This window comes from Dunckerocampus dactyliophorus, chromosome 1 (genome assembly GCF_027744805.1).
Source record: "Dunckerocampus dactyliophorus isolate RoL2022-P2 chromosome 1, RoL_Ddac_1.1, whole genome shotgun sequence".
NCBI lineage: Eukaryota > Metazoa > Chordata > Actinopteri > Syngnathiformes > Syngnathidae > Dunckerocampus > Dunckerocampus dactyliophorus.
In genome coordinates this window covers 50,422,078-50,449,991 of record NC_072819.1, presented here as the reverse complement: position 1 = coordinate 50,449,991, position 27,914 = coordinate 50,422,078, and the positions used below count along the sequence as shown (strand labels likewise).

General features: G+C 44.2%; 1 protein-coding gene across 8 annotated transcripts in view; it reads right to left on the bottom strand.

Annotated features, from left to right (window-relative positions):
• Positions 1-26,823, bottom strand: part of LOC129179123 (protein FAM184A-like) — a 56,048-nt gene extending 29,225 nt beyond the window's left edge. For 4 of the 8 annotated variants that reach the window (XM_054772034.1, XM_054772019.1, XM_054772027.1 and 1 more), the window contains exons 1-14: positions 26,188-26,822; positions 21,043-21,120; positions 19,644-19,778; positions 18,190-18,288; positions 12,173-12,379; positions 10,800-10,973; positions 10,558-10,719; positions 10,266-10,401; positions 8,683-8,864; positions 8,423-8,608; positions 4,375-4,497; positions 4,142-4,303; positions 3,948-4,069; positions 3,574-3,724 (exon numbers count right to left, since the gene is read on the bottom strand). In XM_054772034.1, coding sequence (XP_054628009.1) covers positions 3,574-3,724; positions 3,948-4,069; positions 4,142-4,303; positions 4,375-4,497; positions 8,423-8,608; positions 8,683-8,864; positions 10,266-10,401; positions 10,558-10,719; positions 10,800-10,973; positions 12,173-12,379; positions 18,190-18,288; positions 19,644-19,778; positions 21,043-21,120; positions 26,188-26,373 — 2,103 coding nt within the window. In that variant the 5' untranslated portion in view covers positions 26,374-26,822. Of the gene's footprint in view, positions 1-3,573; positions 3,725-3,947; positions 4,070-4,141; positions 4,304-4,374; positions 4,498-8,422; positions 8,609-8,682; positions 8,865-10,265; positions 10,402-10,557; positions 10,720-10,799; positions 10,974-12,172; positions 12,380-18,189; positions 18,289-19,643; positions 19,779-21,042; positions 21,121-26,187 lie in introns of all 8 variants that reach the window. The other 4 variants (XM_054771977.1, XM_054771994.1, XM_054771985.1 and 1 more) reach the window with 2 other exon arrangements.
• Positions 26,824-27,914: the final 1,091 nt, after the last annotated feature.

The window sequence follows — 27,914 nt, the reverse complement described above, 5'->3', positions numbered from 1 at the left end:
GCAAAAGGCGTCGTTTTGATGAGACACTGTGGCTATCGATGCTTAAAAGGCTGTGAATTCTCCTCCACTCCTCTAGCAGTCAAATCCCCCGAAGGATTTAGTGCGGTGGGATGGAATTAGGAAGGGGGGGGGGGTACGACATCAGCAACTGTAAAGTAAAAATGGCTTCAACACGAGAGGATGAGGATGAGAAGCGCTGCGCTACTCGGGATGAGGTTGTTAGGGTTGAATAAGACCATCGGGGTCGGAATCAATTCAGTTTTAAGGGTGGTTATGCATTACTTTCACTTTGCGCTGTTACAGTCTACTTGCATTGGAGTCCTGCAGGCTGCTGTGGAACAGTATGGCCTTGACCATCATCGTTTTTGACGTGTTTAGGCTTGTTCTGCTTTGGCGAGGCGTCTGGGTTTTGAAAATAAAAGTATAAATACAAATGAGTATGCATTTTTTTGGTTACCTATCAGAAATAGGTTCCCCTTTAGAAATATAGATACATTTTTTAAATTCAGTAAATAATTATTTATTATTATTTACTGATAATTGTATTTATTTAATATTAAATAAATAATTATCTATTTATAATTATATTAACTTTATATAAATAATTAATTCAATATCAATTAAATTGAATAAAATTCAATATCATTATAGCTATAGATCTATATAGATGTACACCCATTAGAAGTAGTGAAATGCTACATCATTGATTACTACTATTTGAGCATGATTTCTTTACAGCTCTTTTAACGGATCCTATGAAGAGATGTGCAGATGTACCTAATATTGTGGCCAGTAGGTATAGATTTTGTGCAAGAAAATGTTTTGTGGGGAGTGAAATAGCTCATTTACTACAAACTGATGCAAAAAAATAGGTTGATGATGCAACCGGCTTTCGTCAACGTTGGCCCGAATGTGGCGCTCTGCTTGCCAAGCTGCCTTCGGTAGTCGCTGCCTACAGCTTGTCACAAAGTGTTTTTATCCGGGGCCACTGGCGTCCTGGCAGAAATCAGGACGAGCCTCATTTGGTGCTTTGGACTGTGCCTCAGCGGAGCTCCGACTTAGCCGGAGGCGGGATGGCCGACTGCGTCAGCTTAACTGTGGGGGCCGTGTTTCTAGAACTTCTTCACAAATGTGGCAGTTTTCTTGTGATTAAAGCTAAAATGATGCTTGGGTGTAGCGTGTACTCAATATTGACATCCATGTTGTTCTGGGGAAAAACAACATTTCTGAACTGCTCCAGATGATGTTGTAGTGTAGAGCAGTGGTCCCCAACCCCCGGGCCGTGGGTCATTTGGTACCGGGCCGCACACAAAGAAAAAATAATTTCCATTATTTCATTTTTTTTATGTTTTATTTTGAAAAGTGGCCGGATTCTCTCTGTTACATCCGTCTCACTTGACGCATGTCCACTGTGGGTGTGCTAACTTTATCCCATGCCGCACAGATAGACTACCACTGTATTTTTCTTTCACCTCATATTTGGTGTCAAATGCTGATACTATGTGGGAATGCATAAAGGTAAGTTTGGATGACTTATTGAGTGCTAATGTGCACATTTGTCTCAAGTTAATTCATGCTAGCACTGCCTTTTAGCACACACGTCAAACAGCCATGTCATCATCTCTCTGGAAACACTTGGCTGGAACTTCAACTGGTGGATGGTGGGTCACCATTCATTTTGTGCTTTTAATTTGATGTTATTCATGTCTTACTTACACATTACATCATAAATAAGATAAATTAAATCGCTACAATGTACGAACTCCCCCCCCCGTCCTCAGGAGATTTGTGGGAACACAAGCCGGTCCGTGGGTCAAAAAAGGTTGGGGACCACTGGTGTAGAGGTTTGGAGGAGGTCTGATACTTATTCTCCTCCGGAAGACCAACAGTCAACTAAAATAACATAACTTCTACTTAAATAAAATTCACAAATAAGAATCCAATTCAATAATTCTAGCAACAAAACAGTTTGGAAAATTGCACATTTCTATGTTGCACAAACATCTACATAAGTACAATAAGTTAAATTAAATAATGCTGGCAACAATACAGTTTGGAAAGTTGCACATTTCTAAACAGAGTTCTGAAACTCTGGAACAATACAACTAGTGAAATTATAAACTGGGCTCTTTCAGCATGTCACGCATGAACGCAGCATGAAGGAAACATCCCGATTTCTTATTTCTTTTGCATGTTTGTCACACCTAAATGTTTCACATCATCAAATAAATGTAAATATTAGTCATTGACAACACAACACCACACAAAATGAAGCCTTTTATTGTTAAGGGAGAAAAAAATCCAAACCTACAAGGCCCTGTGTAAAAAGTGATTGCCTTCCTTTTAAAATAGAACTTAACTGAGATTAATTGAGATCTATGATCTGGAAAAGGTGATAAAGCCATTTCTAAAGCTTTGGGACCACAGTTAGAGTCACTATCCACAAAGTGCAAACCTTCCCAGGAGTGGCCGGCCAACCAAAATGACCCCAAGAGCGCAGCAACGACTCATCCGAGAGGTCACAAAAGACCCCACAACAACATCCAAAGAACTGCAGGCCTCACTTGCCTCAGTTAAGGTCAGTGTTCATGACTCCACCATAAGAAAGACACTGGGCAAAAACGGCCTGCATGGCAGAGTTCCAAGACCAAAACCACTGAACAAAAACAACATTAAGGCTCGTCTCATCTTGATGATCCCCAAGAACTTTGGGAAAATACTCTGTGGTCTGATGAAACAAAAGTTGAACTTTTTGGAATGTGTGTGTCCCATTACATCTGGCATAAAAGTAACGCCGCATTTCAGAAAAAGAACATCATAGCAACAGTAAAATATGGTGGTGGTAGTGTGATGGTCTTCAGGACCTGGAAGACTTGCTGTGATAAATGGAAGCATGAATTCTGCTGAAGGAGAATGTCCGGCCATCTGTTGGTGACCTCAAGCTGAAAGCAACTTGGGTTCTGCAGCAGGACAATGATCCAAAACACACCAGCAAGTCCACCTCTGAATGGCTGAAGACTTTGGAGTGGTCTAGTCCAAGTCCTGACCTGAATCCTATTGAGATGCTGTGGCATGACCTTAAAAAGGAAAAGCCTCCAATGTGGCTGAATGACAACAATTCTGCTAAATTCCTCCCCAGCGCTGGAAGAGAAGTTGTTGCTGCTAAGGGGGGGGCAACCACTTATTAGCTTCAGGGGGCAATCACTTTTTCACACAGGGACATGTAGCTTTGGATTTGTTTTCTCCCTTAATAATAAAAAGTTTCATTTAAAAAGTATATTTTGTGTTGAGTTGTGTTGTCATTGACTAATATTTACATTTGTTTGATGATCTGAAACATTTAAGTGGGACAAACATGCAAAAAAATAAGAAATCAGGAAGGGGGCAAACACTATTTTTCCTGACTAGCTTGACTAGCCGTCTGCGACCCACTTTTGGGTCCCGACCCACCAGCTGAGAATCACTGCTTTAAAAGGTGAAATGCCATTGACTTAATATTTTATTCAGAAATACAGCCAATGAGAGTCGGCCCATATTAGTTAGCGTACCCTGACTCAAAGCGTATGGGTTTACCTGTTCAAGCAGGTCCTCCACCTTCCTCTGCCAGCCCTCCCTGGCGGCCATCATTTCCAGCTCCTTCTGCTGGGAGAGCTGAGTCAGCGCCGCCTGCTTGTCAGCGTCGTACTCCTCGCTCAGCTCCTCCCTCAGCAGCCGCACTTCTTCACTACAGAGGGAGGCGCAACGCTTTTATTCGGCAGGAAAAGGTTGAATTAATCTGCTAGTGTTGTGTGACTGCAGAGAGACAAGCATTGGTCCTAATGCTATTGTGCTGTCACTTGATGTCATCAAACATTAGAGTTTCAAAACATGATTGGACCGCCTCTGCAAGAAGACTGGTAGTGAGATCACAGCCAAAATTAGACATCACAATTTTTTTTTGTTTTTACCGAAGGGCATCTCTCCATTTTTGGTCCAAGTTGTCCGCCATCTTGTCCATCTTCTGCTTCTCCTCTGTTCGGATGGACATCACTCTGGCCTCATGCTGTTGTTTCTGCGTCTCAATCTCCTCCTACAATCACACACAGCGCAATCTTCCACCTGCTTTTTCCATCCTGGCTTTGCGCGTCCAAGCTTTGCTCACCTGTAGGTCGGTGAGAAGGTTGCTGGTCTCTCTGACCCGGGCTCTGGTGGCGTCGAGTTCGATCTTGAGCTTCTCCTGTGTGTCCTTCAAGCATGTGATCTGGTTCTGCGCTGAGCTGACGTTCTGGTCCCGCTCCCTTAGCAGCTCTTGGAGGTGTGACACCTGGGGAAACCCACCACAATGACTCACCAGTCACAGACAAAATGTGAGCGTTGACGTTTTCAGACTCTGACCTCCTGATTGGCCATGTTGAGTTTGGCAGAGAGCTCCTCTTTCAGGTTGTCCAGTTGCTGCTGCACTCTGTCTCGCTGCTCCTCCAGAGACAGACGCTTTATCTCAAACTCCTGACTCATTTTCTGGGGAGGAGATTCAAAGAAACCAAATTAAACAATTTGCCAATTTTCCCTCAATTCCCCAAAATGTGCCTTATTTTCAAATGCAAATGCCTTTAAGTTCAAGTGGTGGTTGGCTTTTTGGTGACACCTAGTGGCCAGAATCATTTGTTGACTTGAGCTTGTGACGCAGTTAGGCACACAAATTGAATGACACGGAGCATAACAGACACTTTATTGTCACAGAATACTTTGAAATATGCTTCTGCCTTGGAGGCTGCGTGTCTCATGCCATGCGTCTGTAAGCCAGGGGCGGGCAAACTAATTTGACCGAGGGGCGATCCCTGCATGGGTGGCCATCAAAGAGGATGACACACTTACCCGCAGTGCAACAAAACAAAAACACAACACATCCACAGCAAGTTAACGCAGCTAAGCGGTAAACATAAAAGGTAACTTTAACTGTTACTTTTAGGTGCCGCAAGGCATGCTGGGCAGGCCAACGAGCTATGAACAATAAAACATTGGATCTCAAGAGTATGTCAGCGTCCCTACTCGTTCCCGTCCCTGGCAACCTCCTCGACATATTTTGCAGTCGAGCAAAAATGTGACAAACATGGCAAAATGTTGGGAGGGAGAGTACCGCAAGCTACCCAGCATGCCTTGCGGCAGGACTATATGGGTGTAATGTTGGCAGGGGTATTTTGTGTAGATATTTATTTGCATGCACACACAGTGCAGTAGTAGGTTGTTTGGAGCGTCTGACTATTTACTGTACAACTCAAGGGTGCCACAACAACACGTCATGCAAGTCATGTTGCCGGATACAGCTTCAATGTTCAAGGTTAAATATATATATATATATATATATATATATATATATATATATATTGGAAACAACCAGATTATTATGGGCCAGATTATGATGCTTCGCGGGCCGCAGTTTGCCCACCCTTGCTGTAAGTAATGTGCAACTATAATTATAGGATACCTGTGTGGAAAGAGAAATGTGGTCTTTTAGACAACAGCGTTGTGTAACTCAGACACTAATTATGTCTAGCTTGGAGATTGTAGCTGCTGCGTCAGCCAATGACTAACTAAATACACACACATGATTTTCAGTGTAGTTTAATTCATTGATGAATGCAAAAAACAACTTTTGCTGTTAACATCTGGCTGTTTGACTTGTTTGCACACACTGGGATGCGTCCAGGCGCCATGTCATGTAATACAAGTGTCTTCTTCGAGAACATTCTGACACGAATTAAACAGGTAAGTCTTTATTGTGTCCAAGTACTTAAAAAATGTGACTTATTTCAGCTTCTGTAGCTTTCATTTGTCTCGTTTCATCGTCTTCTCTTGTGAATTGAATGCTGTTATGACACTCCTAAAAAACAGCTCGCTCTGATGGTAGCTCAGTCGTAAATACAGATAAATGCAACATGTACTGTGCTTTTCCTTCCTCTTCAAGATGCATTTTTGGACTGATGCAACTTATACTAAGGAGCGACTTATAGTGGCAAATACGGTACAGTCGTCCCTTGCTACGTCCCGTTTGGAACATCGAGCCCCCACACTATTTTTCACAAAGTAATTGATGAATGACTGCAGTTTCATGGTTGAATACAGCCTATTATTAGTAAAAAATGCATATGTAAGCAAATGTTACTTATTCTTGACCTAAATTAAGCCTTTTCAACCATAAAAATGGCAAAATGAACTAACTAAATGAGCTAAAATACAAATACAAAACAGAAGAATTCTTGTAGTTGAGGCCGCACGGTGGACGAGTGGTTAGCACGTTGGCCACACAGTCCTGAGACCGGGAAGACTTGGGTTTGAATCTCCGTTGGGCATCTCTGTGTGGCTTTTGCATGTTCTCCCTGTGCGTGCGTGGGTTTTCTCCGGGTACTTTGGTTAACTGGAGACTCTAAATTGTGAATCTGACTGTGTATGTGTGCCCTGATTGGCCAGTGTGTACGCCGCCTCTCGGGATAGGCATAGAAAATGGATAGATGGATGGGCCTTCTAATTGGGACTGTGGTATCCTACTTTGGCCACTAGGTGTCGGAGGTTTCAATTCTGTCACTCAAAACTAATAACATAATCATCATAATAATAACAAGTGTTTGCGACATGGCCCACGACAAGCTAAAACTCAACTCTGAACCTCTGACCTCACTTCCTGTCATCTACACATCTGTCTGCCTGCCACGAAGGTCCGCTAGGGAACACATTTGCTGTGACACACACGAACAGGAGTTTTATTTACGTCTTAAATGGCTTATTTACTCTTATAATGTCTACACATTGGATTATACAGGTGTAAATTTCATGTTCTGTGTTGTCGCTCTGCTGCCGCCTATCTGCTTTCCGCCACAGTGCACGCTGACCTGCAGAGGCGGAGCTGTCTGTGCACACCTGCAAGCAATCACGCAGGCACTGTTGATAAGACGATTGTTCCTCGGGACTTCCAGGCAACCTGTGCCACCTGCCTGGTATATCGCTATTATTCATATTGCTCTCGAGTTGTTTGTCCTCCTACGTCGTGAGTATTTCATCCACTCAGCATAGTGTGACTAAATATTTCCTGCTCGACTTTCGGGAGCGTTTTCAGTTTAGCCTTTGATCGCGTGTCTCCTGCAGCCTTGTTACCCTTTTTTTCCCCCCAGCATTGTTCTCTGTTTTTGTGTTTCTTGGACTGAACCTGTAGTAGTGCTTGTTACCTTTCCCTCTCCACTGAGAGCGCCTTTTGTATAAAATATGTTTTGTTACTTCATCTGTTCAATCAGCTTACCACGCCTAAGAGTGACAGTAAAGCCATTTAAAGCCGCCATTACGTTACACTGATGAGCCAATAGCCACCGCAGGAAGTACGCTGTCCACAAATAAACAGGGAACTGCTAACGTGTGAGCCTATGTTATTTAATTTGTCTTATTTCCTCTTATTATATTTACTATATTGGGACAACTGTAGCTATTTTATTCACTTACTATCGTTTACATCGGCACCGGTTAAATTAGCGGCCCCGCCATTTTCACCGAGTGACAGAAAATTCATATAAATATTTTGTAGGTTGACAAACTCGCCCTTCTTCCAACTGTAATTGGTCATGAAATGCTTTTAAGATAAAAACTATAGCCACCGCAATCCTGCATCCTTCTCTTTGGAGGACAAACGCCTGCAAAGTCTGCATGGCACGTGGTGTGAGCCTAAGAAGTCAGGTCCCACTAATCAACATCCACACTACTGAGGTGCAGCAGTTGTCAAGGACCAGTGGATGTATCAGCACACTAACAGAGCTGCCACCTGCAGGCAAATTGATGAAATTCTGTCGCAGTCTCTTCAGGCTAGGATGGGATTTGGAATTAACAGAGCAGGAGAAATTAGTGTGATGGCTTTCGGAACTTTTTCATGTCTTGCTGGCAGAGATGAAAAAGATTACAGAAGATGAAAGTTGTTCTTTAAAAAAAAAAAAAAAAAGACCACATTCATCGTCGCCCTTCCACGTCCTATTTCATTTGTCTTGCTTTAAAAACAAACTGAAAGATTCTCTCTCTTTCTTTCAGGGATGCCGTCATCCGACTCCCACATGCTTGCACAATGCTGGGAGGCAGGATTTAACGTCAACATCAACCAATTAGCAGTTAGCTTCATGCAGCCTTGGAAGTGGGAGCTCTGAGGGGAGGAGGAGGGCGCATCAAACCAAAAGATAAACCCCTTCAGAAGTCAAACGGCTTATTATCATGGACGTGAGTTGGTTTTCTGAATACGGAATCAGTAACACAAGATATGCTTGTGGTGGTCCACGAGGTTATACAACAATGAAGGAAGGAGTGACCTCATTAAAAATGTGCAGTCACTAGAGGGGGCTGTGCATTTCTCACGTTTTACATTCATTGCCGCACGTGGAAGCTGCTACCTGCCAGTTTTGCTCAGCCGACTCACCATCATGAGAAGCTTCTTCTCCTCCTCTTTCTCCTGTTGAACCTCCTCCCGCATGGCCCGGTGCTTCTCCTCCATCTCCTCTAACGCCCTGATCTGGGCCTCCTTGTAGCGCCGCGTCTCCTCCTCGTAGTGAGCCCTCAGTCTGGAGAGCTCCTTCTCGTAGCCCTGGTGCTCCTCACGCAATGACTGACAAGAGGGGAGGTGTTAATGTGATCGTATGGACTTGTGTTCCACCCCCTGCTGACTTCTAGGAAATGCACCTGCTCCAGTTTTAGCACTTGCTGTTTGTGCTGTTCACTGGCCGCTTGGTTCTGGTTGAGCAGGGCCTCCCTTTCCTGCTCCAGCCTGCCGATCTTCTCCTTCAGACGGCTCTGCTCTTGGTCTAGGTTCCTGATGGAAGCCTCGTGAGCCATCTGGGTGGCCTGCAGGGAGCCGATCTGACCTGGTAAGCAAGTGAATGACATCTAAAATGACCAACATTCAAAACAGACATACATTACACATATAGGACGATACTTTATAATATTAGGTAATCCTGCACAATGTTATGATGTTTAATACAAAAGCTGTATACTCAATTCTGCCTTGATAGAGCTAACAAGAAAAGCACGACAGAATCAGGCTTCAGTTGGAATCATCTCACAATACAATAGAGTGCTGCAAGGCATGCTGGGAAGCAGGGAGTGACGCTGGCTCCCACCATGCCTTGCAGCACTCGTTCTGTGAAGTTACATGTTTACAGCTAACACAGTTGCTGTTTGTTATTCCCTATAGTGGTCGTAGCTGCCCTATGTGTGTTTACTTACCTGTTAAATGTTGTCATTTTAGTGCTCACAGCGTGATTGTAGTAAGTGTGACTAGGCATCTCACAATACATTTTGCTGGTCGATAATTGTGCTAGCCACACGGTGGTCTGGTGGTTAGCATGTTGGCCAACACAGTAACAGTCTGGAGATCTCCCTTGGGCATTTCTGTGTGGAGTTTGCATGTTCACCCCGTGCGTGTGTGGGTTTTCTGGGTACTCCGGTTTCCTCCCACATTCCAAAAACATGCATGTTAGCTTCTTTGGAGGTATGAATGTGAGTGTGAATGGTTGTTTGTCTATATGTGCCCTGCCATTGGCTGGCGACCAGTCCAGGGTGTACCCCGCCTGTCACCTGACGTCAGCTGGGATAGGTTCCAGCATACTGCATGGAGAAGCGGTATAGAAAATGGATGGATGGATGGATGATTGTGCTACAAATTATCGTCAATAATCGATGTTCTCGACAACATTTTCTGAGACCATTTTTTCATGAAGTCATTGACCGCCAGCCATTTTCAGAGCAGAGAGCTCCATACTGCCAGAGTTTTGGCTTTAGGACTACATAAACAATGAAACTATCTAAAGAAACTTATTGGCGGTAGTTCTTTCATCAAAAACACCTGATTTTGACCAAGAAAACGAGCTTTTTCTGCAGAGAAGCAAATTCAGAGTGATGGTGGGGTCTGCTGGATGTGGGGGTGAATCCCTGCTGCTGACCGATCCAGACGGCAGCCACTTGCAAGAAGAATCAGGGTCGGGTTCTGAGTCATCCGACTCTGAACTGCTTCTGGTGTCAGGCTCCGGTGTCGTGCCACGTCTCAGCAACGCTAACATCTAGCTTGTTGCATTGTCAACATTTGTGTAACGTCACCTACATCACCCCCGTCACCTCTATCGTTTGCGATCGCATCACTGCTAAAGGCAGATCCACCACCAGACTGCCTGTATTTTTTGTCTCCGCTCAATTTCTGCATGTGTTTTGCCATTCAACTCTCTCAACCCACAATCCATCTTCTTCATAGACAATCTGTGGCTCACTCGCTTTGTGAAGGATCTCTGTTGCCTGCTGCTGCACTCGTTCCCTGCAACCCTCCAGCTCATACTCGGTGTCCTTCAGCTGCATCACCCAGATCTCGCCGTCCTGCATGGCTTCTTCCAGCTGCTTGTGCAGGTTCTGCAGCACACAGGACATGAAAAATTTAACAAGCCAGCCATCTCCTGTTCAGAAATGCCGCAGCACCTCACAGACCTCCCTCCGCTTTCAGAGTATGAAAAAACATTTTCCACCTTGAGGTTTTTTATTTTCATCGCCCAAACAGACATTCTTCACCTTAATGGTTCCCTCAGCGTTGACCAGAGACGTCTGCAGTCTGTTGGTCTTGTCCCGGTTTTCACGTGCCTCCTCCTGGGCTCTCTGAAGCTCGCTCCTCAGCTTGGATAGGGAGCGCTGCAGCGCTGCCTCCTGCGCTTGGAACTCCTTCCGAAGCTCGACCTTAACGCGAGGAGGCAACGTCATTCACATTTCTGACCATGAAGACAATCTTTGCAGTTAAGGAGGTGATGAGGTTCTACCTCGGTCCTTTTCCAGGCAAGCAGGTTTTCTGTGGTGAGCTGGTGTGTTCTGGTCATGGCCTCCAGCTCTCGTTCATAGTACTCCTGAGCCTTGGCCAACTTGGCTTCGTATTCCTCCACTACCCGGACCTTATCCTTGGTCAGCTCTTCCACCCTCTCCATCAGAGACTCCACCTGCATTTGGAAAAATAAGACAGACAGCTTTTCTTGCTGTGCTTTTGTTAATTTGGTCTGAGATTTACCGTAATTTCCGGTGTATAAGACGCACCGGTGTTTCAGCCACTACCGCTAAATTTAGAGAGGAAGACAGATTTGTACATATACAGTATAAGCCGCACATGTCCACGTCAGAAAACGGCACAACACACGAGTCTGTCAGGCAGCTCTATATTTGACAGAAGCCAATCATGAGCTATGAGAAAACTCAGGACGAGCTTATCAACCCGTCGCAAATCGCAGTAGGTCATTACTCAGTACAACAGTCTGACTCACGGTGAAAGAACGCTAAAATCATCACACAGCAACTTAACACTCAAAAGGTAAGCAAGAGACATACAATACTAGTACCAATAAGAGTTTAGAAAAAAAACAACTATTTTAACTCCTTCCCATCATGCATTACTCTGACTCTGTCTACCAGAGTCTGGTGGGTTTTCAGTGGAAACCAGGACTTCTGTGATAATATGTAATGTCTGGCCTCTTCCCAAATCATTTATCTAGACAGATCACCAGAGAGAGGCTCCCCCTGGTGGACAGAGGCAGATGAATGAATCATTGCAGCGCCCCGGCAGCCAAGGTCAACAAACTACTTGGCTGGGAAGCAATGCATGATGGGAAACCGTTAAAATAGTTGCTGTTTTTTTGTTCAAAACTCGTATTGGTAATGTATATTTTTTACCTACGTGAGTCAGACTGTTATACTGAGCAATGACCTCCTGCGATTTCCGACGAGTTGACAAGCTCATCGTAAGTTCCCTTGGAGCTTGTGATTGGCTCCCGCCAAGGGAAGACTGACTCACGAGCGACGAACGATTAGTCGTAGCTCTGAAGTAAAGGAGATGTCACGAGATTAGAACATGGCACCGCTGTATAAACCGCAGGGTTCTAAGTTGAAGAAAAAAGTAGCGGCTCATACACGGGAAATTACGGTACTTATTATGCTGCTTATAATCCCTCAGGATCTTTTTCAGTCTTCTTATCTGTTGTATTAGTTGATAGGAAAGGAAAAATGGGAGTAAAAGAGCGGGATGACATGCAACAACTCACATCTGCACAACAACAAAACCCTACGTTTGCAAGTAACTTGCTGTAAAAAGGCTCCAAAAGCCAAAGTTAATGAACGTCAAGCTCTTCTCTCTTCCTCTCTGTCCCACCTCTTGTCTATGGAGGTCGGCCAGTTTCTCCTGGTCTTCGGTGGAGGTGGCGCTCTGGTTCTGTTGGCTGCTTAGAAGATCCTCCACCTCCTGGCGGTGGTTGGACCTCAGCTCCTCCAGCGCCCGCCGCTTATCCGCCTCAAACTGGGCCTGCGCTTGGCTGAACGCCCGCAGCTTCTCCTCAAAATCCCGACGCATCTCCTCCACCTAGTGAGACCACGGAAAATATTCTATTCTAATTTGGAGCGCCAACTCCCACGGTAGCTCGCTCCAAAGTTGCAAAACGTTTGACTCAAATATCTTGACATAAGCTGACATGAGCGAATGCTTGCAGCTTCCCTGCCCCTGCTGCGCTTAGACAAATCACACAGACATGTAAAAAATATATAAAAATGCAACGTGAGATGACATGCCATGCCTCCGTGATGGTGGGACGAGGAACGCTAGCTCAGCATGTGGAGGTGACGCCACGAAACGATGACATGTGACATGTGGTTTGATATGGTATGATATATGAAATCTTGCCCAATTACTTTATTGTTGTTTTTAATGTACGCATCTGCCACTGACAGGATGCATGCGGTCGATATGTTGTCAGCCCAATCATTCATCATTGCCATAGCAAAAGCAGCAACGAGTACAGGACCATTTTTAGGCTCGCAGGCATGTGAGAATAAGCAAATGGCTTTTTGCAGCCCTAAGTTTGTTACCAAATGACACATACCTGTGCTGCTACTTCCCAAACAGTGGTTCTCAACTGGCCTGGCAGAGAGACCCACCAATGACAAGCCACGATCCCGAGAGGTTACCCAGCATGCCTTGTGGGTTGTAGATGCGGGTCATTTATGTATTGAAAATGAATGGCCAATTCATTTGGTGCCCCCTACGGGTGGATCATAATTTTCCATTTTTCATTCTAAAGGGTGACATGACTCAGGAGGTGGAGTGGTTGTTTCCCAGTCCAGTGGTTGCTGGTTCAATCCTGCTGTTTTAACATTCGGTCTGCCTTTTTACTTCCCAACATTTCAAATCCCGCCATTTTTAGTCTGCTAAAAGCGAATGGACAAATTAAACGGTGGTGAAAAATCATTTGACATCCCTGTAGCATTCCATCTATTCTACCGGGTGACGCGGTTCAGGTGGTAGATTGGTCGTCTCTCAGCACGACGGCTGCTGTCCTTTTGTAATCGTTCATCATATCAACAACCATTCTCATATTTTTACATTCCAACATTCCATATTTTGATGTTTTTTGTCCGCTAACTATTTAATCATCAAAATGTTCAGCTCATTCAGTGCTTGTAGGCTATTTATCAGGACTCCAAATCACAAATTTTCCATAATTCAACATTTCCTGTGACATTTTTCCCACTGAAAATGAATGGACCATTTTAATGTCGCCCCCATTGGTGGAAATTCATTTTCAATACAGTGTTCCCTCACTCCGTCGCGAACCCACCCATTGTCTTCTGCGTCCTTATTGGCTGTGGACCATTGTCAATCAATCTCCTTAGTGCCGACCTGCCGTGTTTGCTGTGGTCTGAACTCTTGTGTGTTTGCACGTTTTCTCCCCGACAAAACCCACAATGTCCACAAAATATTCTGCACCCAAAAGGCAGAGTAAAAGACGCAAACCATCGCACAAAAAGTTGGACTTGTGGACTGAAGGAAGGTAGACGTTACGCAGCTGTAGGGTGCCATTACGGACAAATCAATCTTCGGTTGGAGGAGGACGACAAGGATACAGCACCAATGTTTTAGGACTAAGCGGCACGGTCAGATGAGTGCAATACGCATGTGTCACTTAATAATTTCCAGCCTCATCGATTGGGCATTGAAATTCAAATGTAGGTTTGCAGTTACGAGTGTTTAAACAAAAGAGAAATGTTGGAAAATGATCATGTCTGTCTGAGAAAAGTGCATAAAGTGTTTGGTGAGGGCTTTTACAGCCTTAAAACATATATAATCATTAGGGATGTCCGACATTGGCTTTTTTGCCGATAACCGATATGCTGATGTCTTCCAACTCTCAATTTCCAATTCCGATATCAACCGATACTGATATGTGTAACATCGCATGTCAAGGAATTAACACATTTTGGTGACCCCCAATATTGTTTTCGACCCTGTAGATATTTCCCTCGGAGATGATACAGTATCTATCTGTTTTATAGTGTATTGGTCATGTTGTGACACTTCAATGCCTCTAGATGGCACTAATGTGTTAGGCATATGTGGAGTATGTCTGTTGGATGGAGGAGTTGTCAGTTGTGCTGTCGCTATGCTAGAGAAAATATGTTGTCGCCCTCACTGCAGTAAAGCCACCCTAACGAGATAGGTTTCACTCTTTTTTAGCTAATATATGGATATATCACACCATCTTTCTATCTACCAAGTGTACTTCTGTTTCCAGGTCATGAGGTTGACAGAGCCACTTAGCTATTGCCAAAGAATTGCTGCTTATTGTTGAGTTGAGTGGAGAGTAATCTGATTGGTGCCACCTACCTCGACTCCTGCCTGGTTGTGATTGCATCTCCACATTTGGTGACCCTGCGCGTGGGTAAAAACAACAAGACCGTGCCGGCGCTGCTACAAGCTAACGAGTTAGCTAACGTCAGTGCAATCTGTGGCACACCCACGCCCGTGGTTTCAACATATGGAACCCCAGTTCCGACAGCGAAGAATAACACAGGACGTGACACAGTGTTTCCACGTATTGGCGCCGCTAGATGCCTCGATGACGGCAAGTAAGGGAGCCCACAGGCCTATATATATACAGTATATATATATATATACATATATATATATATATATATATATATATACACACACAGTCAAACCTGTCTTAGCGGCCACCTTTATAGAACAGCCACCTGCCTATAGCAGCCACTGAAAAATCCCCCGCAGCAAATGTACATGTTATAGACCCTGTGTATAGCAGTCACCTGTCTAACGCGGCCAGCGGCCACCCATTTTATAGCGGCCAAAATACCGACTCAAGTAGAAGCTTCATGCACGAAAAAGTTTTGTTTTTCAATCAATGAAGCCGTCGTGTGTAGACTTTAATTACTGAGTCCTAGCTCAGTCACAATCATTCACAAGATCCACACAAACTGTCAGTTGTTCCACATAAAAAAGCCGTCTTCTTTTGAGCTTGCTATTTCCTGGTCAAACATGTAACTTTAAGAGCATTTGCACCAAAACATTACCGCAAAGTAGGCTGGGAACAGGACGTGCTCCCGGCGACGCTACAATAAAAAAAAACATACGCTAGCATGCATGCGGCAGTGGGAGCAAAACTGAGTTGGGTTGTACTTAATTGAAGTATCTTCGAATGTACTCACGTTATTTTTCATCAATCCTCATCCACAAATCCATCAAAGTCCTCATCTTCTGTATTCGACACAAACAAAGCCGTCTTCTTTTCCGTTCGCTACTATGTCTATAGAGGCCACCTGTCTATAGCGGCCACTTTTGAAGTCTCCCTCTAGTGGCCGCTATAGACAAGTTTGACTGTGTATATATACAGTATATATATATATATATATATATATATATATATATATATACATATATATATATATATCAGATTGTTATTATCGCTTTTCATTATAGGGAAAAACCCAATACCGATATCAACCGATATCAAATTTTTATGCCAATATTGGGCCAATAATATCGCTGGGCCGATATTATCGGACATCCGTAATAATAATTGTACACAAGGTAAGTTGGCTACTTCATGAATTTCACTTATTGCGGGCTATTTTGGGCTATAAACGAAGGAACACTGTATAGCATTACACGTAGCATTTTGCTTATTCTTTGCACGGTGGCATGGCTCAGATCGTACAGTGGTCATCTCCTAACCTGATGGTTGCTGATTCGATCCTCAGTCCGTGAATCCAGTTCCAAACGTCCAGGACATTTCAACATCCGTTCTACATTTCAGTTCAGCTTCGGCATGTCAGCATTCACACGTAATTCAATTGAGCACCACTGTTCATCAATTTATTGGGCTTCTTCATAGTTCTTTGTCCACTAATTCAAGCAATTCAGTGTCAAAATGTCCAGCTCATTCAGGACACGGTGTCTATCTTCTCAGACTTTTCAAAAAACTGCAACATTTACTGTAATTTCGTATTTTTGGTGGCAATTTTCCCACTGAAAATGATTGGGCAATACATTTGGTGCCTCCTACTGGTGGAAATCCATTTGCCATTTTCCATGACTGAGACATTTTGCTGCCTTTACACAGGCGACACGGCTCAGGAGGTGCTTGCTTCTCAGCCCAGAGGTTGTCGACTCAATTCCTGTGTTGGCATTCATCACGTTTTATAAACCTGTATTACGTCAGACGGAGGTCCCTGTCCTCCAATCGCCGCCACCTGTAGACTAATTAGGGGCGGTGTTTGAAATGAGGAGAGAGTAAATTCTGATTGATTGAGCGGGGGAGCCACGCCCTGTTGGTTTATATATTTCAACATTCAGTCTGCATTCTTACTTTCCATTCCATTTCCATTCCTGCTGTTGTCAGTCTGCTAAAAACCAAAGGACAAATTAAACGGGACCCACTGCTGCCGAAAAGTCGCCTCACAATTTCTATAACACACAGTGGTGTGAAAAAGTGTTTGCCCCCTTCCTGATTTCTTAGTTTGCATGTTTGTCCCACTTAAATGTTTCAGATCATCAAACAAATGTAAATATTAGTCAATGACAACACAACTCAACACAAAATGCACTTTTTATAAGAAACTTTTTATTATTAAGGGAGGAAAAAAATCCAAAGCTACATGGCCCTGTGTGAAAAAATGACTGCCCCCCCCCCCTGTTGAAACATAACTCAACTGACATTAATTGACATCTATGAGTGTGGAAAAGGTTATAATGCCATTTCTAAAGCTTTGGGACTCCAGCCAACCACAGTGAGAGCCATTATCTACAAATGGCCAAAACATGGAACAGTGGTGAACCTTCCCTTGGCCCCAAGAGCGCAGCCACGACTCATCCGAGAGGTCACAAAAGACCCCACAACAACATCCAAAGAACTGCAGGCCTCACTTGCCTCAGTTAAGGTCAGTGTTCATGACTCCACCATAAGAAAGACACTGGGCAAAAACGGCCTGCATGGCAGAGTTCCAAGACCAAAACCACTGCTGAACAAAAACAACATTAAGACTCGTCTCCATTTTGCCACAAAACATTTTGATGATCCCCAAGACCTTTGGGAAAATACTCTGTGGTCTGACGAGACAAAAGTTGAACTTGTTGGAAGGTGTGTGTCCCATTACATCTGGCGTAAAAGTAAATTTGTTTGATGATCTGAAACATTTAAATGTGAACAAACATGCAAAAAAGTAAGAAATCAGGAAGGGGGCAAACACTTTTTCACACCACTGATTATTACTATAAATTTCCTCTCATTCTGCAGGTTAACGTAGCTACAATATTTGCTGGCTAATCGTTGCGAATATTGATCACTTCCTTTGCCACTTACCATTTCCTGTGAGACACAATCCTGCCAAACTGTGTTGGTCTTCTTCTCTGACAGCAGGTTTTAAACAGCAGACTACAGAGCATTGTCACGGCACCCCGCTGCAAAGAAAATCCCCTTCAGAATAAAAGTGGAGTTGTTTTTTTCCTGGGAACGACTCGCGACCCACCAGTTGAGAATCCCTGTTATAAACCAGGGGTGTCCAAAGTGAGGCCTGGGGCCCGTTTGCGGCATACAGCTGTTTTTTTATTGGCCCGTGGCACATTCTAAAAATAATTAAACAAAGTAAATCAAATTAAACAGAAAAATGAAAAAAAAAAACGACAAAAAAAGAGCAGTAATTTTTTGAGAATATTACAAGAAAATAAGTTGTCATCTTATGAGCATAAAGTCTTTATGTTATGAAGAAAAACCCTAATTATTAAAATAAGAAATTACATAATAAAAGTACTGTTTGATCTATTTAATTGTGTGTGTGTGTGTGTGTGTGTGTGTGTGTGTGCGCGTGTGTGTGTGTGTGTACCTCTCTGCTCATGGAAACCACTCGCTGTGTGTGTTGGGCTTCGGTGCAGAGCTGTGAATCCTCCATTCTCTGTCTGTACATCTCAAACTCTGCAAGAGCCTGCAAGACCACAACCGTTATCAGCGTTTGCCCAAGGATTTTGTTTTTTGAAGCTGCGGTGATGGGCCGCACAGGAGGGCGGACTGCCGCCGCTGTGTTGTGCCGCTGCTGCGTCTGCAATTTTTTTTAATTATTATTATTAAGACAAATGACCATTTCTATTGATCATTCATTTATTTGTTAACTTATTAATGTAACTTTTTTCAACAACTGGACATGAACATGAACCGAGAACATTGCAAAACTGTTATTATTACTTATTATTACTGTTACAATTTCATGGCAAAGTTTCTGCGAGCACTTAAAGAGCCTCCTTTTGTTACCTGACCTATTTAGTCCAATAGTACTAAGTGAAATTGTATTTGTACTATTTGACGCAAACCTAAATTTAATTGATTCCTGTTTTAGAGCAGCACTAATACATGGGAAATTAATTGTTGTTGTTAATTGTTTTGGTGAACTACTACTGCTAGCATACGAGCTACACCTGTTGGGGACCCCCGTGATAGCATCACTAGCTAAAGCTGGCAACACTACGTGTTTATGTTAAACAACTTAGACGCACATGTAGTTTTTTTCAAGACAAGCCATAAGCATTATAGTGATAACAAGAGAGCAAGACTGTTAAGTGACACTTTAAAAAAGTAAGTTAGCACGTACGCCATGGGACAAAAACGAGCTAGCTAGCTGCCGCCAGAGAGGCAGTGAGAGCCAGGCAAAATGTGTAAACAAAAATGCCAGAAAGTGGAGTGAGACTGAAATGATCACACACGCCGGGATGGAAGAGCTTCGCCTGCCACACATCGTATGGGCTATTTTTCATTCTCGCGATAATACAAAATAAAGTGAACGTCTATCTGGTCACACATGTGCAAGCGGGAACAGGGAAGACAGCCGATTCTGGTGCATGTGTAGCAAAATAAAGAACGTTTCTACGATATTTTAAATTGTTTTCAAACTAATTGGGGTCAAAATGTGCGTAAATAATAAACTACGGTATATATGTATTTATATAGCATATATATGCATTCATACAATATACAGTATTACTTAACATTGCTTTCAAGTTTTAAAACAAAACCCTCATTTTTAAGGTGTGGCGGCTTTGATTTTGTCATGGCGCTGCACCACGACCAACTGCATGCAGCAGAAACCCTGATTATGGGCGGCGTTGACACTCAGCGCAGCACGCACGTGATGCCGCCATGCTGCTGTTTGCTCAAATGTGCTGCTTATTAGATCCACTCATGTCTCTCACATGACTGTTACATCACGTCTCACAAGGAACTTAACGTCCGTAACTTACGCGTCTAAAGTCAGTCCGCCGCCATGCTGAAGACGACTAAATAAAGCACCTGTCTCTTCATGTGCTCGTGGAGTTCCACGGATTCCTCCAGACTGGCCAGCCGCCGCCGCAGGTCAGCCTCGTCCGCCATCTTGCTCTTGTACTGCATGATCTTGTCTCTGGTTTCAGTCACAATGTGCTGCACCTGGGGGGGAATGCAAAATGACAACTTCCTGTCTTGACACACAACAATAAACCCTAAAACAATGAAAAGAACATTTATGTGACAGTACTGTGCAAAAGTCTTAGGCCACCCCTGCCTTGAGCGTTTCCACTGCAGTCATTTTGACATGCTAGGACAGATATTAGCTAGAGCAGTAATTGTCAACTAGTGTGTTATTCTGAAAGGGACTTTTTAATGCAGCAGGGTGCCGTCTATTAATACGACGCTCTGTGATGCATTTGAAGCCCAGTAGTCTACTGCCATTAAGAGGTTGAATATGCCAGTCCTGTCTCTTGTTAAGCCTTAGACAGTGTTTGACTGTATTTTATGCATATTATGTATCAGATGTTTAATAAAGAATATGGAATATGTGGAGGTGTTCAAAGTCGCCATGTAAAATCCATCTGGCTAATCGTTGGCGGGTGTCTGGGATTTTCAGTGTAAATTAGCATTGTAGTTGAAAAGCATTTAGTTTATGTTGAATGCCACAGAGAAATGATTTTGCATGTTACGTAAATTATCATCAACATGCTTCATTTCTCTATGTTCAGTTTTACAGTGCTTCAAAAAGGCTCTGATCTGGAACTTAACTGGAGTCTTTATTGAGAAACTGTTATCTGTCTGCTGCGCTAGCAAGTAGAGGCCAAACATTAGCAGGAGCAAAATAGGAAACCTTAAAAAAAAAAACCTTGGTTAAACACAGACGAGCGACGGAGCTGACTTACGGTTCCTCGTATAATCAGCCTAAGAGGACGCTAACAAGAATGTTGCGTGATGAAAACACGTGAAGAACACAGTTGGACTCACGTGGTGTATCAATAACATGACAAGACGTGACACATATTGTATGCTAGCTGGAAAATGCACACAAACTTTGCCATAAACATATGTTAACCGGGGCGTACGCTAAACAAGGTTCCACAAACTGAGGTTATTGGAGATATCATAAAAACAAAACTAAGTGCCTCGGTCTTTTGCAGAGTACCGGACAGATTAGAATAATTCTTTCATATTAGAAAAATTCCTCCCACACTCCAAAAATAAGCACGTTAGCTTAACTGCTCATAAGTATGAATGTGAGTGTGAATGGTTGCTTGTCTATATGTGCCCTGCGAACGGCTGGCGACCAGTCCAGGGTGTACCCCGCCTTTCGCCCAGCTGGGATGGGCTCCAGCATGCCCCCGCGACCCTAGTGAGGACAAGCGGCAGAGAAGATGGATGGACGGGCGTTCAGTGGGGTTCATACCTCATCCTCGTGGGCTTCCTTCAGAGACTCGATCTCCTCTTCATGCTCATCGTTCTTGGTGTTGAGAGCATAAATAACCTGGCAAAATGAGACAACAGAATGAGGATTTGGAATGAGGATGAAGAGTCAACATGAGATCAAAAAGCTGGACGACGAGAAGACAAGCAAACAGACTGAAGACAATGCGGTCACCTCCGGGGAGGCTATTTGTCCAATGTCTTGTCCAGAAAAGTGAATTCACGCATCCACAAATTGAATACGTATTTCTCCGCATTACACCGTTAAACTTCAATTAGCTGCGCACAAGCTGGAGTGAGGAACATCTCCTCCGTCGTGCTCACTCGCTCCCACAAGCGTAAGCTGCTTTTAGAAGCTCTGCAGGTGAATGATACAGGGTGCACTTCCTGCAAATGCAGCTCGAGCTTAAGCGATTTTAAGACCCCGCGGCCCCCACAGCTCACCACATAGTGCCGAATCGTAGACCTGCTGGAGTTGGCAGATCCACATTTTGTGAAAGGGAGTTTGACTGGTTGTCCCCGCTGACAAATGATAGGCTGCGATAATAACACACAATAACGAGCAATAGCGACCGCGATGCTGCAGCTAATCAACTTTTGGAGACAGTCCAGATGCTTGCTGGCCTTTCTTGGGCGTCCTGAAGCCTTCTTCACAAGAAGTGAACCTCTCTCCTAGTAGTTCTTAATGACCATGCTTAACAGAGGAAAAACAACAATTTCACAGTTTTGGTCTTATGTCTCTGTCCAATAACCTCAGTTTGTGAAACCTTGATTAGCGTACACCCCAGTTAGCATATGTTTTGGTTAACATAGAAAAATTTCCGCCAAAATTTGTGTGCATTTTCCGGTTAGCGTACAATACCGCTCGTGTCTTGTCACGTTATTAAGACACCGCGTGAGTCCAACTGTGTTCTTGACGTATTTTTATCACGCAACGTTCTTGCTAGCATCCTATTAGGCTGATTATATGAGGAACCGGAAGGCAGCTCCGTCGCTCGTCTGTGATGTCATCAGCGGTAGTTCTTTGCTAACTAACACTAACTAACACTAACACGCAAAAGTCTCAAAATCGTTAACACAAAACACGTTTTTATAGTTCTAAAGTCATAGTTTTACATGCTTAAAACAATTCTAAATGCATATAAATGATGACTGAACGGGGGAAATCAATATTTAAGGTTACTTTTATCGTAATTGAAGACGTGATTGTTGACAAAGACACAATGTGGCAGCACGATCAACACTGTCGTTACCTTTGTGTGAGTTATTTCTTGAATTCAGTCGTGTTTCTCACCTGCGTTATCAAAATGCTGGTACTTGCAACTTTCATCGGCTCCATTTTGGGTTATTTTGCGGCCGTGATCAAAAGAAAAAGGAGCGGTTTGAGATGAGAAACACCACTGAAGTCAAGAAATAACTCCTGGCAATACATGAAGGCGGTGGATGTGTTGCTGTCGCTGCCACATCGTGTCTTTGTCAACAATCACTCAAGTGAAGGTAAAAGTTACCTTAAATGTTCATTTTTTCATTAGCGTACGTTTCGGTTAGCGTCGGACCTTCTGGAGCAGGTTAACGACCTTAACCAAGGTTTTTTCCCCAGCAAAGCAGTTCATCCTCGAAGGTTTCCTATTTTGCTCCCGCTAATGTTTGGCCTCTACTTGCTAGCGCAGCAGACAGATAGCAGCTTCTCAATAAAGACTCCCTTTAAGTTTCAGTTCAGAGCCTTTTTGAGGCACTGTAAAACTGAACATAGAGAAATAAAGCATGTTGATTGTTATTGTCTGTTATTGTCACTCAATCAGGCTAACAGAGTCATCATCTCCAGCCTTTGTCCTTGTCAACGCGCTCACCTATGTTAGCCAGACAAGTCCTTTTGTGGCAGCGCTGAAATGCAATGGAAATGTTTTTTGGGGGATTAAGTTCATTTTCATGACAAAGGAGGATTTTGCAATCCGTTGCCATTCATCCTTCACTCTTCATAACATTCTGAGTATATGCAAATGGCCATCATCAAAACCGAGGCTGCGTTCGTGCCATTTTCAAAGCTTTTGGCCATGACTGTGCAGGGCAGTCGCTAAATCGCTAAACCTCAAAAGAGTGGGGGCGCAATGCTTGAACCGTGATGTAGTGAGGGACGACTGTAACATCAATAGATGGGAAACAAACCTGCTCAATAAATCCCAAATGAACTGATTTGAATTGAACCAGCGCCTTCTGCCTTCAAAGGCAGCGGCTGTACCATTACACCCAGGCACCAGGCACCAGATACACCCTCTAAACGACCACAAATGCATCCAACACGATTTGCATGTTGTTATTGTTGCAGCTATGAAGAATGGATGAAAAAGGTCCATTTCAGCTTTCTGTTCTGCGGGGGCCTTTGATTCCCCGCCCTGCATCAGCCAAGGAAGCACTGCTTTAATTATACATGATGATTGTAACGACGCCCGCTGCTTTCATCTCTTTTCTTCTTGCTTTCCCCGTTGTCTCTCCGTCTCCCAGGAACGCAGACACATTACTATTCGTGTCTCCGGGTTTCAGAAACAGAAAAGATATCCCGCATGCAACAAACCAGCGATGAACGAAACTGCTCGTGTGCTTCCAGCCACACTTCCTGGAGGTAAGAACATCTGCAGTACGTTCATGATGGTTGGCATCTCTTTTCACCGCTCGGAGTGGAAACATGCCGAGCAGAAAAAACAAAGCTCCCGTCGTCATCGTAATTGCATCACCGCCGACGAGGGACCAACACTTCTCGTGAGTGTTGGGACTTCTCACAGGATCGTGTCACGCAATTGATTCCAATGCGGCCTTTTCACCTCCGCATTCTCACAACAAACACGGCAGGACGTTTCAAGAACGGCTTGTCAATGTCGTCAAAGGCAGTCTTTTTTTAAACCGGATGAATTAACTTTAGCAGAGTGTGAGCCAGCACAAAAAACAAAAACACGAAGAAAGTCTTCCAGTACGAGTGGAGGCTGCAAAGTGAGAGCAGCAAAAGCAGCCAAACTGCATACTTTCTTCCATGTTCAGCTCTCTGGCGATGGCAAACGTATCAGCACTTGTCATAAGTTCCTTAGACCAGGGACGCCATTAGTGCGCCAGTTCAAGTCATCAAGTGTGCCGCGGGAAATGATACAATTTCACTGAATTGGTAAAATGATTATTTATTGACTAGAAATAATGTATCTTTGTTCATTTATCAACGTCAGCTGTATCGTGACAGGCAGAACAATTAGATGCTCTTCCACTGGATGGGAGGACGTACATCATTCATAGGGATGTCCCCATGCACATTTTTTGCCTTGCGATACGATTTTTTTTTATAGTCTTGCCGATTTGTTACAAACATGAATTTGTTGAATTGAAGATGGTTACGAAAATAGCTCTTCAAAGCATTAAAAATCATGCAAGCAAAGTTTTGCTGAATTTCCTTTTTTTATTCCACAGCGTGACCAACAATTTTGTTTGGCTTTGTAACAAACCTCTGTGAGTCAGCTCCCTAATCCAATAAAAGACCCAATAAAAGTCCATCCAGTAAAAAATAACATCTGAAAAAATGGCGTGCAAAATACTTTTAGTGTAGGACTAATCATTTGACGTGGTTATAGATCAACTTGTGGTGTGATTTAGAATATATGACTTTTTTTTTAACAAACTCTCTTCAACACAATAGTAATTTATTGACGGTCCCTAGTATAAACAACCAGCAGTTTTAGCAGCGCTTCCGGTGCGAGCAATGGCAGAGCCAGAAATTTTTCATTGGGGTGGCTAAGGTGAGACCATTACTCACAGAGGGGAATACCTGAAATGTCACCACGTAGCTTCCTGTGCGAGCTCCCCGCACCATGACACAGCGGTCCGGGCACAGTTGAGGGGGAACTACCGCTGAAGCTACAGAGCCGACTATCCCACGTCCAGCGTGAAACGAACGTCACCACGGTACACGGCGGACATGTCTGCATGGTGGTGTTGCGTTTTCTTCTTCTTTGGAGGGGCGACCAGCTTTGAGGCGCATTACCGCGCCTACCGTGATATGATCGACAGCTGATGCTGATCCTGAAGATCGGATCGGGACATCCCTGGTTGGCTCGATGGCTTCCTGTCACAGGCGAGCGATGGTGGTTGAGGGTACGCGAGATGTTTTGTTGCGGCTGGAGCGAACAAAAGTTAGCCTTAACAATCCGCTTTGCCGCAGCTCGGGGACTGGGTAGACTCCACTCCCTGACGCCTTAAGAGCTGCACTGGACGAGTTGACAGCTTGTGGCTTGCACGGCTAAACTGAACTCTCATTTGGTAGGGACTGTGGACGAGGGTTGAAGACCTTGCCGGGGTGCAGGGCTGAGCAGCGTCACATGCGTCTGTTCCAAAGACAACCGACGATGTAGTTATGCCACACATGAATAATCCTCGTTCTTGTCTTTGTTGCTTGCAGGGAGGAAATCATCTCATTTGCTCCCATTAAGCAAAGCACTTGGGGATTTTCTTTTGAATAGGAGCAAAACAAAATCTGGGAAGAGGGATTTTAGCTCAGCTGTGCACTGGGCACAAAACCAAGCCAGTGAGGTCGTCCCATTCGCCATAGTCACATCTGACCTTTGCACGGCAAAGCAGCCATCACAGTCACACAAAGTGTTCAACCTGCCTCCTTTGTCTGCATGTTATGTAAAATTGAGTTTGTGTTCTCTGCCTGCACTGCACGTTTGGCTCTGCTTCCGCTTCCACCCACTGCTGCCACCTCGGCTCTCCTCCTTACTACTCATAGTATTGCTGCACTACTGCTCTGCTCGCAGGTAGAAAGACTGGAAGCTCTGCATCCCCTAAGATTACGTAACCCCCCACCCCCCACCCCACCCCTAGCCCACCCGGTGGCAATGGCTGCATTGAGATAACGTGCACAGGTTCATCGGTGCAGTGAATGTTTCCACAGACGTGACGTAAGTAAAAGGAACGCATATCACCAACAGTCGGTATTTGGGGCTTCATCCCAAAGCGTGCAACTTGAAAACGACACACTGCACCAATCAGTGGGATGGCTTCACTTCCCCTCATGTTTACAAGCAGCTTCCCGCGCCAAAAGAGCCCCCGTACTCCGCCTCCATCCCCACCTGCTCCAAGCATCACTCACCTTGGTCAGCTGGGCGATTTTCTTACTCATCTTCAGATGAAGATCCTGCGTGTATTCCAGCGTTAGGCTCCCGTCGTAGAACATGCCGGACGTTGACGATGGGATGTATTTGGCGCTGCTGCTGCTGCTGCTGCTACTGTTCGTCGAGGTGCTGTACGCGGGCTGCCAGCCTGCCCCCGTCGCCATTTTCACCGGGATGGTTAAACCCCAAAGGTTTGCACGGAAATAAAATGGAGCTACGCGTGCAATCCTTCCATTGTTGTGGAGGCGCCGAGTGGGGGCAGTCCCATCGTATACGCACCCGCGCGCCTGAATGACAAGAGGCGGAGACGCGCACCAGATGTTCAGCCAATGGCGCGCACGCACCTTTTTAATGCGGCTCTCGACGCCAGCTGTTCACGGCGGACATGTTGACGGTCAACGGACGTCCCGGTGGCGTCCTGCCTCCCCAGCCTGGACGCTCCCGTCCAGCCGCAGGATGATGCCTTCGCTGGCTGTCGGAAAGTTTGAACGCAAGAAAAACATCAAGTTCAAAAGCCAAACTACATTCCGAAAATTATTTTAATGTAACTTATGTCAACGTCCATAAATCCATACCGTAACTCGGTACGGTAACACTGCACGGTAACAAAGCATGAAAAGAGTGTGTGTTTTCTACAGCCAGATGCTGTTTATAGATTGTTTTAAGGACTTGTGACGTCACATACTAATTTTATCCACCTTGGCCAATTGTCCTACACTGACATCTTGTGGTCAAACGTTTAAACTGCATTGAAGGAGTGTCGACATGAACATTTCTAAGTGTAACAGATAAGGAGAACAAATAAACCACAACACACAATCGCAAAAATTGAGGGAAAGACATAGGACAGGGGTGTTCAAAGTGCAGCTCGGGGGCCATTTTTAGCACGCGGTCAGTTTTTTCGAAACATTGTAGGAATAAAAAACAAAAAAACCCAGCAAAAAATGGTAACTACAAGAGCAAAAAGGCACACTGTCAGGATGAAAGGCTGGAATGATGACACTATGCTTTGACTTTAAATATAAACAATTACTTTTTTTTTTTAGCTGAGGTGAACCCTGGAAGCAGAGCCTGAGGAGATGGCTTTCAACTTGGAGAGCAGTTTTTAATAAAAATCACAGGAAACAAAACATCCAAAAATGAGCACCGTGGCATCCAAGTAAAGCCAAAAAGCGCGACGTACAAACAAACACCCCCACCAGCAGAGCAGAACGGCGTTTCCATGGGGAAAAGAACATTAAAAACAGATGGAAAAAAACAAGCAGCTTACTCAACTAACTGGCAGAAACTTCCGCAAAAAGGAAAACACAGCCAAGAAGCGACAATACTGACAAGGAGGCATGAGCAGACCGGAAAATACTCATTCGAAAAAAAAGACAGAATTTTGCAAGATCTCACAAAACTTTTGCAAGATCTGGCAATATTTTGAAACTATGTGAAGCTACAGGACACGCTTCCGGTCGTAGCTTGCATCTACAGAGCGAAAATGGGGTGGAAATCCATCATTTGATTTCCATCTTCGGCATCTGCGCATCCCTTACAAGGCAGGGCGAACCACCATTCGTACACAAGGTCATTCAAAGGGCTTCGCAGAAACGAAGGGTACAATCACATCCTAAAACCATTCCATAGAAACATAAAATCATTCGAAAATCATTTCACAAAACAAAACAAACAAGTTGAGGATTGTCGCGCGTCTTCTGGA